The following is a 14,120-nucleotide window of genomic DNA, read 5'->3' on the forward strand; positions in this document are numbered from 1 at the left end:
CTGCCAGTGTGAACTGGGAAGGGGGAGAAAGGTGCCAGTGTGAACTGGGGAGGGGGAGAAAGGTGCCAGTGTGAACTGGGGAGGGGGAGAAAGGTGCCAGTGTGAACTGGGCAGGGGGGAGAAAGGTGCCAGTGTGAACTGGGGAGGGGGGAGAAAGGTGCCAGTGTGAACTGGGGAGGGGGGAGAAAGGTGCCAGTGTGAACTGGGGAGGGGGAGAAAGGTGCCAGTGTGAACTGCGGAGGGGGGAGAAAGGTGCCAGTGTGAACTGGGAAGGGGGAGAAAGGTGCCAGTGTGAACTGGGAGGGGGAGAAATGTGCCGGTGTGAACCGGGGAGGGGGGAGAAAGGTGCCAGTGTGAACTGGGCAGGGGGGCAAAAGGTGCCAGTGTGAACTGGGGAGAGGGGAGAAAGGTGCCAGTGTGAACCGGGGAGGGGGGAGAAAGGTGCCAGTGTGAAATGGGGAGGGGGAGAAAGGTGCCAGTGTGAACCGGGGAGGGGGGAGAAAGGTGCCAGTGTGAACTGGGGAGGGGGGAGAAAGGTGCCAGTGTGAAGTGGGCAGGGGGAGAAAGGTGCCAGTGTGAACTGGGGAGGGGGGAGAAAGGTGCCAGTGAGAACTGGGGAGGGGCAGAAAGATGCCAGTGTGAACTGGGATGGGGGGGGGGGGGAGAAAGGTGCCAGTGTGAACTGGGGAGGGGGGAGAAAGGTGCCAGTGTGAACTGGAGAGGGGGAGAGAAAGGAGCCAGTGTGAACTGGGGAGGGGGAGAAAGGTGCCAGTGTGAACTGGGGAGGGGGGGGAGAAAGGTGCCAGTGTGAACTGAGGAGGGGGGAGAAAGGTGCCAGTGTGAACTAGGGTGGGGGAGAAAGGTGCCGATGTGAACTGGGAAGGGGGAGAAAGGTGCCAGTGTGAACTGGGGAGGGGGAGAAAGGTGCCAGTGTGAACTGGGGAGGGGGAGAAAGGTGTCAGTGTGAACTGGGGAGGGGGAGAAAGGTGCCAGTGTGAACTGCGGAGGGGGGGGAAGGTGTCAGTGTGAACTGGGGAGGGGGAGAAAGGTGCCAGTGTGAACTGCGGAGGGGGGGGGAAGGTGTCAGTGTGAACTGGGGAGGGGGAGAAAGCTGCCAGTGTGAACTGGGGAGTGGGGAGAAAGGTGTCAGTGTGAACTGGGGAGGGGGAGAAAGCTGCCAGTGTGAACCGGGGAGGGGGGAGAAAGGTGCCAGTGTGAACTGGGGAGGGGGAGAAAGGTGCCAGTGTGAACTGGGTAGGGGGGAGAAAGGTGCCAGTGTGAACTGGGCAGGGGGAGAAAGGTGCCAGTGTGAACCGGGGAGGGGGGAGAAAGGTGCCAGTGTGAACTGGGGAGGGGGGAGAAAGGTGCCAGTGTGAACTGGGGAGGGGGGAGAAAGGTGCCAGTGTGAACTGTGGAGGGGGGAGAAAGGTGCCAGTGTGAACTGGGAGGGGGAGAGAAAGGTGCCAGTGTCAACTGGGGAGGGGGAGAAAGGTGCCAGTGTGAACTGGGGAGGGGGGAGAAAGGTGCCAGTGTGAACTGGGGAGGGGGAGAAAGGTGCCAGTGTGAACTGCGGAGGGGGGAGAAAGGTGCCAGTGTGAACTGGGAAGGGGGGAGAAAGGTGCCAGTGTGAACTGGGAGGGGGAGAAATGTGCCGGTGTGAACCGGGGAGGGGGGAGAAAGGTGCCAGTGTGAACTGGGCAGGGGGGCAAAAGGTGCCAGTGTGAACTGGGGAGAGGGGAGAAAGGTGCCAGTGTGAACCGGGGAGGGGGGAGAAAGGTGCCAGTGTGAAATGGGGAGGGGGAGAAAGGTGCCAGTGTGAACCGGGGAGGGGGGAGAAAGGTGCCAGTGTGAACTGGGGAGGGGGGAGAAAGGTGCCAGTGTGAAGTGGGCAGGGGGAGAAAGGTGCCAGTGTGAACTGGGGAGGGGGGAGAAAGGTGCCAGTGAGAACTGGGGAGGGGCAGAAAGATGCCAGTGTGAACTGGGATGGGGGGGGGGGGAGAAAGGTGCCAGTGTGAACTGGGGAGGGGGGAGAAAGGTGCCAGTGTGAACCGGGGAGGGGGGAGAAAGGTGCCAGTGTGAACTGGGGAGGGGGGAGAAAGGTGCCAGTGTGAAGTGGGCAGGGGGAGAAAGGTGCCAGTGTGAACTGGGGAGGGGGGAGAAAGGTGCCAGTGAGAACTGGGGAGGGGCAGAAAGATGCCAGTGTGAACTGGGATGGGGGGGGGGGGGAGAAAGGTGCCAGTGTGAACTGGGCAGGGGGAGAAAGGTGCCAGTGTAAACTGGGAAGGGGGAGAAAGGTGCCAGTGTGAACTTTGGAGGGGGAGAAAGGTGCCAGTGTGAACTGGGGAGGGGGAGAAAGGTGCCAGTGTGAACTGGGGAGGGGGAGAAAGGTGCCAGTGTGAACTGGGGACAGGGAGAAAGGTGCCAGTGTGAACTGGACAGGGGGGGAGAAAGGTGCCAGTGTGAACTGGGCAGGGGGGAGAAAGGTGCCAGTGTGAACTGGGCAGGGGGGAGAAAGGTGCCAGTGTGAACTGGGGAGGGGCGAGAAAGATGCCAGTGTGAACTGGGGAGGGGGAGAAAGGTGCCAGTGTGAACTGGGGAGGGGGGAGAAAGGTGCCAGTGTGAACTGGGGAGGGGGGAGAAAGGTGCCAGTGTGAACTGGGGAGGGGGGAGAAAGGTGCCAGTGTGAACTGGGGAGGGGGGAGAAAGGTGCCAGTGTGAACTGGGGAGGGGGGAGAAAGGTGCCAGTCTGAACTGGGGAGGGGGAGAAAGGTGCCAGTGTGAACTGGGGAGGGGGGAGAAAGGTGCCAGTGTGAACTGGAGAGGGGGAGAGAAAGGAGCCAGTGTGAACTGGGGAGGGGGAGAAAGGTGCCAGTGTGAACTGGGGAAGGGGGGAGAAAGGTGCCAGTGTGAACTGGGGAGGGGGGGGAGAAAGGTGCCAGTGTGAACTGAGGAGGGGGGAGAAAGGTGCCAGTGTGAACTAGGGTGGGGGAGAAAGGTGCCGATGTGAACTGGGAAGGGGGAGAAAGGTGCCAGTGTGAACTGGGGAGGGGGAGAAAGGTGCCAGTGTGAACTGGGGAGGGGGAGAAAGGTGCCAGTGTGAACTGGGGAGGGGGAGAAAGGTGCCAGTGTGAACTGCGGAGGGGGGGGGAAGGTGTCAGTGTGAACTGGGGAGGGGGGAGAAAGGTGCCAGTGTGAACTGGGGAGTGGGGAGAAAGGTGTCAGTGTGAACTGGGGAGGGGGAGAAAGCTGCCAGTGTGAACCGGGGAGGGGGGAGAAAGGTGCCAGTGTGAACTGGGGAGGGGGAGAAAGGTGCCAGTGTGAACTGGGCAGGGGGAGAAAGGTGCCAGTGTGAACCGGGGAGGGGGGAGAAAGGTGGCAGTGTGAACTGGGGAGGGGGGAGAAAGGTGCCAGTGTGAACTGGGGAGGGGGGAGAAAGGTGCCAGTGTGAACTGGGGAGGGGGGAGAAAGGTGCCAGTCTGAACTTGGGAGGGGGAGAAAGGTGCCAGTGTGAACTGTGGAGGGGGGAGAAAGGTGCCAGTGTGAACTGGGAGGGGGAGAGAAAGGTGCCAGTGTGAACTGGGGAGGGGGAGAAAGGTGCCAGTGTGAACTGGGGAGGGGGGGAGAAAGGTTCCAGTGTGAACTGGGCGGGGGGAGAAAGGTGCCAGTGTGAACTGGGGAGGGGGAGAAAGGTGCCAGTGTGAACTGGGTAGGGGGGAGAAAGCTGCCAGTGTGAACTGGGAAGGGGGAGAAAGGTGCCAGTGTGAACTGGGGAGGGGGAGAAAGGTGCCAGTGTGAACTGGGGAGGGGGAGAAAGGTGCCAGTGTGAACTGGGCAGGGGGGAGAAAGGTGCCAGTGTGAACTGGGGAGGGGGGAGAAAGGTGCCAGTGTGAATGGGGGAGGGGGGAGAAAGGTGCCAGTGTGAACTGAGCAGGGGGAGAAAGGTGCCATTGTGAACTGGGGAGGGGGGGAGAAAGGTTCCAGTGTGAACTGGGGAGGGGGGGAGAAAGGTGCCAGTGTGAACTGGGGAGGGGGGAGAAAGGTGCCAGTGTGAACTGGGGAGGGGGGAGAAAGGTGCCAGTCTGAACTGGGGAGGGGGAGAAAGGTGCCAGTGTGAACTGGGGAGGGGGGAGAAAGGTGCCAGTGTGAACTGGAGAGGGGGAGAGAAAGGAGCCAGTGTGAACTGGGGAGGGGGAGAAAGGTGCCAGTGTGAACTGGGGAGGGGGGGGAGAAAGGTGCCAGTGTGAACTGAGGAGGGGGGAGAAAGGTGCCAGTGTGAACTAGGGTGGGGGAGAAAGGTGCCGATGTGAACTGGGAAGGGGGAGAAAGGTGCCAGTGTGAACTGGGGAGGGGGAGAAAGGTGCCAGTGTGAACTGGGGAGGGGGAGAAAGGTGTCAGTGTGAACTGGGGAGGGGGAGAAAGGTGCCAGTGTGAACTGCGGAGGGGGGGGAAGGTGTCAGTGTGAACTGGGGAGGGGGAGAAAGCTGCCAGTGTGAACTGGGGAGTGGGGAGAAAGGTGTCAGTGTGAACTGGGGAGGGGGAGAAAGCTGCCAGTGTGAACCGGGGAGGGGGGAGAAAGGTGCCAGTGTGAACTGGGGAGGGGGAGAAAGGTGCCAGTGTGAACTGGGTAGGGGGGAGAAAGGTGCCAGTGTGAACTGGGCAGGGGGAGAAAGGTGCCAGTGTGAACCGGGGAGGGGGGAGAAAGGTGCCAGTGTGAACTGGGGAGGGGGGAGAAAGGTGCCAGTGTGAACTGGGGAGGGGGGAGAAAGGTGCCAGTGTGAACTGTGGAGGGGGGAGAAAGGTGCCAGTGTGAACTGGGAGGGGGAGAGAAAGGTGCCAGTGTGAACTGGGGAGGGGGAGAAAGGTGCCAGTGTGAACTGGGGAGGGGGGGAGAAAGGTTCCAGTGTGAACTGGGCGGGGGGAGAAAGGTGCCAGTGTGAACTGGGGAGGGGGAGAAAGGTGCCAGTGTGAACTGGGTAGGGGGGAGAAAGCTGCCAGTGTGAACTGGGAAGGGGGAGAAAGGTGCCAGTGTGAACTGGGGAGGGGGAGAAAGGTGCCAGTGTGAACTGGGGAGGGGGAGAAAGGTGCCAGTGTGAACTGGGCAGGGGGGAGAAAGGTGCCAGTGTGAACTGGGGAGGGGGGAGAAAGGTGCCAGTGTGAATGGGGGAGGGGGGAGAAAGGTGCCAGTGTGAACTGAGCAGGGGGAGAAAGGTGCCAGTGTGAACTGGGGAGGGGGGGAGAAAGGTTCCAGTGTGAACTGGGGAGGGGGGGGAGAAAGGTTCCAGTGTGAACTGGGCGGGGGGAGAAAGGTGCCAGTGTGAACTGGGGAGGGGGAGATAGGTGCCAGTGTGAACTGGGTAGGGGGGAGAAAGCTGCCAGTGTGAACTGGGAAGGGGGGGAGATAGGTGCCAGTGTGAACTGGGTAGGGGGGAGAAAGGTGCCAGTGTGAACTGGGGAGCGGGGGGGAGAAAGGTTCCAGTGTGAACTGGGCGGGGGGAGAAAGGTGCCAGTGTGAACTGGGGAGGGGGAGATAGGTGCCAGTGTGAACTGGGTAGGGGGGAGAAAGCTGCCAGTGTGAACTGGGAAGGGGGAGAAAGGTGCCAGTGTGAACTGGGGAGGGGGAGAAAGGTGCCAGTGTGAACCGGGGAGGGGGGAGAAAGGTGCCAGTGTGAACTGGGGAGGGGGAGAAAGGTGCCAGTGTGAACTGGGTAGGGGGGAGAAAGGTGCCAGTGTGAACTGGGGAGGGGGAGAAAGCTGCCAGTGTGAACCGGGGAGGGGGGAGAAAGGTGCCAGTGTGAACTGGGGAGGGGGAGAAAGGTGCCAGTGTGAACTGGGTAGGGGGGAGAAAGGTGCCAGTGTGAACTGGGCAGGGGGAGAAAGGTGCCAGTGTGAACCGGGGAGGGGGGAGAAAGGTGCCAGTGTGAACTGGGGAGGGGGAGAAAGGTGCCAGTGTGAACTGGGTAGGGGGGAGAAAGGTGCCAGTGTGAACTGGGCAGGGGGAGAAAGGTGCCAGTGTGAACCGGGGAGGGGGGAGAAAGGTGCCAGTGTGAACTGGGAAGGGGGGAGAAAGGTGCCAGTGTGAACTGGGGAGGGGGGAGAAAGGTGCCAGTGTGAACTGGGGAGGGGGGAGAAAGGTGCCAGTCTGAACTTGGGAGGGGGAGAAAGGTGCCAGTGTGAACTGTGGAGGGGGGAGAAAGGTGCCAGTGTGAACTGGGAGGGGGAGAGAAAGGTGCCAGTGTGAACTGGGGAGGGGGAGAAAGGTGCCAGTGTGAACTGGGGAAGGGGGGAGAAAGGTTCCAGTGTGAACTGGGCGGGGGGAGAAAGGTGCCAGTGTGAACTGGGGAGGGGGAGAAAGGTGCCAGTGTGAACTGGGGATGGGGGGAGAAAGGTTCCAGTGTGAACTGGGCGGGGGGAGAAAGGTGCCAGTGTGAACTGGGGAGGGGGAGAAAGGTGCCAGTGTGAACTGGGTAGGGGGGAGAAAGCTGCCAGTGTGAACTGGGAAGGGGGAGAAAGGTGCCAGTGTGAACTGGGGAGGGGGAGAAACGTGCCAGTGTGAACTGGGGAGGGGGAGAAAGGTGCCAGTGTGAACTGGGGAGGGGGGAGAAAGGTGCCAGTGTGAATGGGGGAGGGGGGAGAAAGGTGCCAGTGTGAACTGGGGAGAGGGAGAAAGGTGCCAGTGTGAACTTTGGAGGGGGAGAAAGGTGCCAGTGTGAACTGGGGACAGGGAGAAAGATGCCAGTGTGAACTGGGGAGGGGGAGAAAGGTGCCAGTGTGAACTGGGGACAGGGAGAAAGGTGCCAATGTGAACTGGGCAGGGGGGAGAAAGGTGCCAGTGTGAACTGGGCAGGGGGCAGAAAGGTGCCAGTGTGAACTGGGGAGGGGGGAGAAAGGTGCCAGTGTGAACTGGGCAGGGGGCAGAAAGGTGCCAGTGTGAACTGGGGAGGGGGGAGAAAGGTGCCAGTGTGAACTGGGGAGGGAGGAGAAAGGTGCCAGTGTGAACTGGGGAGGTGGGAGAAAGGTGCCAGTGTGAACTGGGCAGGGGGAGAAAGGTGCCAGTGTGAACTGGGTAGGGGGGAGAAAGGTGCCAGTGTGAACTGGGCAGGGGGAGAAAGGTGCCAGTGTGAACTGGGCAGGGGGAGAAAGGTGCCAGTGTGAACTGGGTAGGGGGGAGAAAGGTGCCAGTGTGAACTGGGGAGGGGGAGAAAGGTGCCAGTGTGAACTGGGGAGGGGGGAGAAAGGTGCCAGTGTGAACTGGGGAGGGGGAGAAAGGTGCCAGTGTGAACTGGGGAGGGGGGAGAAAGGTGCCAGTGTGAACTGGGCAGGGGGAGAAAGGTGCCAGTGTGAACTGGGTAGGGGGGAGAAAGGTGCCAGTGTGAACTGGGTAGGGGGGAGAACGGTGCCAGTGTGAACTGGGAGGGGGAGAAATGTGCCAGTGTGAACTGGAGAGGGGGGAGAAAGGTGCCAGTGTGAACTGGGGAGGGTGGGAGAAAGGTGCCAGTGTGAACTGGGGAGGGGGAGAAAGGTGCCAGTGTGAACTGGGGTGGGGGAGAAAGGTGCCAGTGTGAACTGGGGAGGGGGGAGAAAGGTGCCAGTGTGAACTGGGGAGGGGGGAGAAAGGTGCCAGTGTGAACTGGGGAGGGGGAGAAAGGTGCCAGTGTGAACTGGGGAGGGGGAGAAAGGTGCCAGTGTGAACTGGGGAGGGGGAGAAAGGTGCCAGTGTGAACTGGGGAGGGGGGAGAAAGTTGCCAGTGTGAACTGGGGAGGGGGGAGAAAGGTGCCAGTGTGAACTGGGGAGGGGAAGAAAGGTGCCAGTGTGAACTGGGGAGGGGGAGAAAGGTGCCAGTGTGAACTGGGGAGGGGGAGAAAGGTGCCAGTGTGAACTGGGGAGGGGGAGAAAGGTGCCAGTGTGAACTGGGGAGGGGGAGAAAGGTGCAAGTGCGAACTGGGTAGGGGGGAGAAAGGTGCCAGTGTGAACTGGGGAGGGGGAGAAAGGTGCCAGTGTGAACTGGGGAGGGGGGAGAAAGGTGCCAGTGTGAACTGGGGAGGGGGAGAAAGGTGCCAGTGTGAACTGGGGAGGGGGGGAGAAAGGTGCCAGTGTGAACTGGGGAGGGGGAGAAAGGTGCCTGTGTGAACTGGGGAGGGGGAGAAAGGTGCCAGTGTGAACTGGGGAGGGGGAGAAAGTTGCCAGTGTGAACTGGGGAGGGGGGGAGGAAGGTGCCAGCGTGAACTGGGGAGGGGGAGAAAAGTGCCAGTGTGAACTGGGCAGGGGGAGAAAGGTGCCAGTGTGAACTGGGGAGGGGGGAGAAAGGTGCCAGTGTGAACTGGGGAGGGGGGAGAAAGGTGCCAGTGTGAACTGGGGAGGGGGGAGAAAGGTGCCAGTGTGAACTGGGGAGGGGGGAGAAAGGTGTCAGTGTGAACAGGGGAGGGGGGAGAAAGGTGCCAGTGTGAACTGGGGAGGGGGAGAAAGGTGCCAGTGTGAACTGGGGAGGGGGGGAGAAAGGTGCCAGTGTGAACTGGGGAGGGGGGGAGAAAGGTGCCAGTGTGAACAGGGGAGGGGGGAGAAAGGTGCCAGTGTGAACTGGGGAGGGGGAAGAAAGGTGCCAGTGTGAACTAGAGGGTGGAGAGTGTGCTAGAGCAATCTGAAGAAAGTGCGGGGAGAAGGTATCACTTTGAACTGAGGTGGAGTTACATAATAATGCTTATATAACTGACCCTCACCCAGGAAAAAGGTTCAGGGTCAAAGCGGAATCTTCCCACTTCCGGCGGAGGAGGAAAGCCCAGGCCACAATGTGAAGTTTGCAATGATATCGAGTTGTATGGGAAACCCAACTGAATGAAACACCATCTCAGTTCAAGCATTCAAAAGGAAATTGCGAATCATCATACAGCAGTGCGATGTGAGTTTTGAACAGGTCAAAAATGAGAATGGATCTTGAAATAGGAAGATTTGAAAGGTTATGGGAAGAAGGCAAGGGAATGGGACTTAGTAAATAGCTCTTTCAAATAGCCAGCACAGGTGCACGGGCCAGATGGCCCCCTGTGCTGTAAACCTCTATGGTTCTGTGACCTGGACGAACTGCATAGGCTGGAAGACCTATTCTTAATCCTGCATTGTTACATTCTCAGTCATAGTCGCCAATAAATAAAATGGTCAATGCATTGTGAGACAGACAAATCTGTCAACTCAGTCCTCAAGACAATCGCACTGATAGCGACAGGCGAAAGTGGGCTTAAAACATGCAAAATTACTAGGCAGACATTTAACTGTTTAAATGGGCACTTCATCCTGGAAGAGCAGTAGTAAAATAGCACAGTAAGATAGCCCAGCATCTGATATATTGTGCTTCATTTTCAACTTGCCACCTGAGCGTAAAATTGCTGTTGTGGATCAACTTCCCGTTATAGAAACTGCTGGATTTTTAATTTCCATTTTTATTTCCTGGTGAGCAAGTTGACAATCTACCTTACAGTCTGCAAGCTTCTATACAGCTTTGAATAATACCATTCAATCATGATGGAGTTGCTCTCAAGTATGCGATTATGGGTAGGGTGGGTTGTTTATTAGCAAATACCTCAGCTAAAATCCTCGATATAACCTGTCCAATATCTTCTCTCCATTCTGGCACATTGGGATTGTAACTGTCGATGTTCTGAGAAAATTCAAGAGGTAGGACTTCCAACTGATCTGAAACAGAAATGCATTTGTACTAGAATTGTCGTAAAGGCTGATGCCACATTCATTTGAACAATTTAAAGGCCGCTGTCTGCTTGAAAACAATTTTGGTAAACGTTTTGTTCGGCGCAGAATCAAAGAGCCATTTTGCAATGATGACATCATGCTCAAGAGATGCAATGATTCATATCAACACATAGTTACATCACTTCTCGGCCAATTCTCCAAATGCACGCTTCAAGTATAAAGCCTTTCTCACCCGCCGTATATCAGGAATTTGTGTCTGCACTCCCCATTGTTTCCCATCCACTGATGCTGGGACCGTGCATTCAGAAAGCTGACCTTTTGGTTCTTTGCAAACACCCAACATTATTGCCCCTTTGAAATATAAAAAACTAGTTGTGGAGTAGTCCCTTTAAATACGTTTTCTGGGACTGAACTTCAAAATTCTAATTATGAATTTATGACATAAAATTTTATTAGAGATTATCTGCATGGCAAATAGGACAATTACTGATCCACAGGGAGCCATGCTCAAAGGGAGCGCAAATTGGGGGCAGGGCTACAATGCTGCAGTGCCGATTCGCCGACCCACACTGCCTTTGAGTACAGCTCCCCATTGGGACCTCAAGGTCAGTGAATTTATGAACTAATGTGAACACATTTTTGAAATGGTTAAAATCAGCTTCCACAGCTCTTAATTCTTCCCTTTTAAAAGAGGCCCAAACTGACTCGATAAGTATTACTTAGTGCAAACAGTAGCTAGGGGAAATTCTCCTCTGCAATCCCGCATGAAATTAGGCAGGATCATGGCAGAGAATGAAGGAAAATTTGGGAGATGAGGATTACCACCACCTCACCAGCCCAACTGGGATTGCCCTCTCCTTCCCCCACCGGGACCACCACTGGCTGCTCCATCCCCACCTGTCGCATGCAAATCGCAGAGGGGGAGGGTGGGGCCAGGTTCCTGGAAGATTTCCCTCCTGTCCACTTCATCTACTACCACCTCCTGGGGCCGCTATGTGCAAGATAGTGGTAGCCCCCAGAACACAGCAGTAACTGCCTTGAAGTCTCCCTATGGAGAAGAAAGGCTCTTGTAGGCCTCCTCTCCCTCCAGACAGCCTCAAACACTTAACTGCTCAAGACCCCCGTCTAAACTGAGGCCTTCAGTGGTGCAGCTGGTCCGATCTTCGGGTGCTACTGCCCTTTTAAGATCTCTCACTGCCTGTTCTCATGCTGAGATTTTCTGCCCTCTGTTGATGGTGGGAATTCGACTCGGAACCCGCTCTACATAGTGAATGACCCCCTGATCCAAGGAAATTGGTCAGGTTTTGGGGTGGCCAGAACTCCAGCCCTGGTGGAACACCGTCCAGAGGAGAATCCTGGCAGCCATCATCTAACTGATTCCTTTACACTATGCCTTGTAAACCCCTGAACCAGCAAGGCAATGACATGTTCTACCTACGTGTGTCACCTGATGAATGGATAGGTATTATACAGTATTGCAAAAGATTTTCACTGAAAAGTTTACCAATCATTCACTATATCATATAAACAACTGGTCGTAAACAGATACAGACTCACATTTAAAAAAGAAACCATTGCATTTCTTACCAAATATCCTCACCACCTTAGAGTCCTGAACCATGGAACTACCACATGAGGCCTGGACTGTGATTTTAATCTGACCGTTCTCACTAAAGCTGGTTATGAGACTGTTTTCCAGGGTAAGATGAGGCTGCAGAGAATGGTGCAAAAACATGGAAAATATTATCTTTCTTTGTTTCAAATAGCACTTCATAATTTATCAGCAGGATGTGGACGAGGTGACACCCACCTCAAGGTTGTCCCCCAGCCACCACTGAAAGACTGTGAGGTTGGCGTTGCTGGGCTGCACCAGTGCTGTCAGATTTACTTGCTGGTTCCTGCGAATGACTGGCAGTGCCTCCAGATGCACAACCTGCAAAGGAGCTGAGGAGACCAAGAACAATTGTATCAGCAAAACATCTGTAAATAATGCTACCCAACCAATCAGCCTCTGTACAAGATTTTATTTTAAAAGGTATTAACTCATTACATTTCACCTTAACCATTTCACCTTAAACTTCTGAGTATTGCATTACTTTTTTGACTTTCAAACTGTGCACGTCTTTCTGTTACATAAGAAATACAAAAATGACATTCTGAAAATTTTACATGGGGAGTGATTTTGGGCTTGTTTTGGGAAGTGTTACATTTGCCCATGTTGTGCATCGAGTACTCCTGACCAGTGTCCCCTCTAATTTTTTTTTGTACTGAGCGGGCCACGAACTCCTTTGAGCACGTCCTTATTGTCCGTGGGCAAATTTTACAACAATAACCACTTAAAAGCATATATACAGTAATGCCATATTGCCACCCCATCGTCTCAAATTACTGGCCCCGAATTTACGGTCGGAGGCTTCCGGCGGGGAAAAGCCTCCGATCCGCAAATAAAATGCCCGTGTACCTGGCGGTCCGGAGATTCGCGGTCCTGGGCCTCTCCAAGTACCCGGGGGTAGAGGCCCACGTATCGCAGGGCGCACGCAGTTCGCAAGCGCCCCTGGGATCACGTGGGCCAGCCCAACGAATGAAAGATGGGGATCCCCATAAGCATGAATGGGAATGTCCCCCAAAATACATCTACACATCAAATAAATTTAACAAATTACATATAAAATGCCATTTAATTAAATATTTAAAACAAAAATTTATTTTTTTTGAAAAATAAATTTAAATGTTTTAAAGGGGCTAAAAATAAACTTACCTTATTGTTTGGGTTTTTTAATGTATAAATGATTAAAAACAAATTTATCATTTTTTATCAAACTATTACACTTTTGAAAGCAGGCCTTACCAGGCGTAAGAGTTTCACGGGCATTCGCTGGGCAGAAGCTCTCCGCCCGCAGAGGCCCTTTTCCCGGATGCGGATAATCAGTCAAGAAAATTCTTGACAGATCGCAAGTTCTGGGTTTTCGCGCATGCACTTCGCATGCCTAAACCCGGAATTTGTGCGGCCCTTACGGGCGCGTACAAACCTCGTAGGCACCCGAAGAGGCCACAAATTACGGCCCATTATTTACTACATTGCCAAGTTTTGTATCATCCGCAAACTTCAAAATTGTATACCCAAATCCAGATCATTTATATATAACAAGTAAAGCAATGGTCCTAATACTGACCCCAGCGGACCCCACTGCATACTTCTCTCCAATCAGAAAAACATCTGTTCACCACTACTCTCTGCCTCCTATCCTTTAGCCAATTATGCACCCAAGTTACCACCATCCCTTTAATATCATGTGCTTCTATTTTCCGAATAAGTCTGTTATGTGGTACTTCATCAAATGCCTTTTGAAAGTCCATATATACATCTACTACATTACCTTCAACAACCAAATCAATCAGGTTAGTCAGACACGATTTGCCTTTAACAAATCCGTGCTGGCTGTCCCTTATTAATTCATCTGAACCACAGGAGCAGATTTAAAGTGTCACCCTAAAAATAGACTGGATATTGTTGGCGGAAGGAAAACACTTGATGATCCAAATGACTTGTTCTGGTAAGTTTTCTTATTATTACACCAGATATTAGCAATAACTTTGTTTCCAACATTTGTTGGGAGGTGGTGAGAAACTAAAGCTGGAGTTAACGTGCACTCAGTGCAAACATAAACCTGTACGAGACTCATGCCTCATGACTTTAATACCCTCAATTATCTTTTAGGTTATATCACCACCTTTTTCACTGAAGTGCACCCAAAACCACATTCCATGGGAGTAAAAACGTTTGTGGAACTGCGGCCTAATTTAAGATTAAAAAGTGCTTCCCTCCCCCTCCTGCCTTGGTATTGTTCTGCTTTAATCAGACACTCATTCACATCAACATTTCCAGTTCAGGACCTTAGGTTACACATCCACAGCTCACCTTTGTCTGCATTACACTGCATGAATTGAAACGTGAAACATTAAAAAAAGGTTTTGCCTTAAGAGGTTCACCAAGACACTCACTGTCTAGAGATCGGGACAATTTTTTTTTAAAGTTAATCTAAAAATAAATATATTCTAACTCACCCCCAGTACCCAGAGAGACCCCCTCACCCCCAGGGTCTGGAGCGGCCCAGGGCAAGCCCGGTAGGTGCAGAATAACACTGTGTTAATTAAGATGATGCGGGTGTTAAAGTTCAGGTTTTCAAAACTTTATCATGTAAATCGCTTGGCGACAGTTTCCATTAACAGACTGCATCTCTTATGAACTGAGAAACAGCGTCTTCACTCTGTGCCACACCGAGTTATTGCAGCTCAGGTCTAACAATTAACCCCGATCATGGTAAATCACTTACTGAAGAACCTGTAGGATATCCACTACATCTCGGAAGGCAGAAAGTATTCACAACTCTAGAATACTTTCTACAGATTGAACTACTGTCCA

At 54.1% G+C, this 14,120-nt stretch overlaps 1 protein-coding gene across 1 annotated transcript in view; it reads right to left on the reverse strand.

Annotated features, from left to right (window-relative positions):
- sorcs2 (sortilin-related VPS10 domain containing receptor 2) overlaps nt 1–14,120 on the reverse strand; it is an 879,651-nt gene that overhangs the window by 53,565 nt on the left and 811,966 nt on the right. The window contains exons 19-21 of the mRNA XM_085964704.1: nt 11,508–11,641; nt 11,285–11,408; nt 9,570–9,682 (exon numbers count right to left, since the gene is read on the reverse strand). Coding sequence (XP_085820830.1) covers nt 9,570–9,682; nt 11,285–11,408; nt 11,508–11,641 — 371 coding nt within the window. The remainder of the gene's footprint in view (nt 1–9,569; nt 9,683–11,284; nt 11,409–11,507; nt 11,642–14,120) is intronic.

Source organism: Somniosus microcephalus, chromosome 2 (assembly GCF_052327205.1).
Source record: "Somniosus microcephalus isolate GS21.2 chromosome 2, FLI_Smic_1.0, whole genome shotgun sequence".
NCBI lineage: Eukaryota > Metazoa > Chordata > Chondrichthyes > Squaliformes > Somniosidae > Somniosus > Somniosus microcephalus.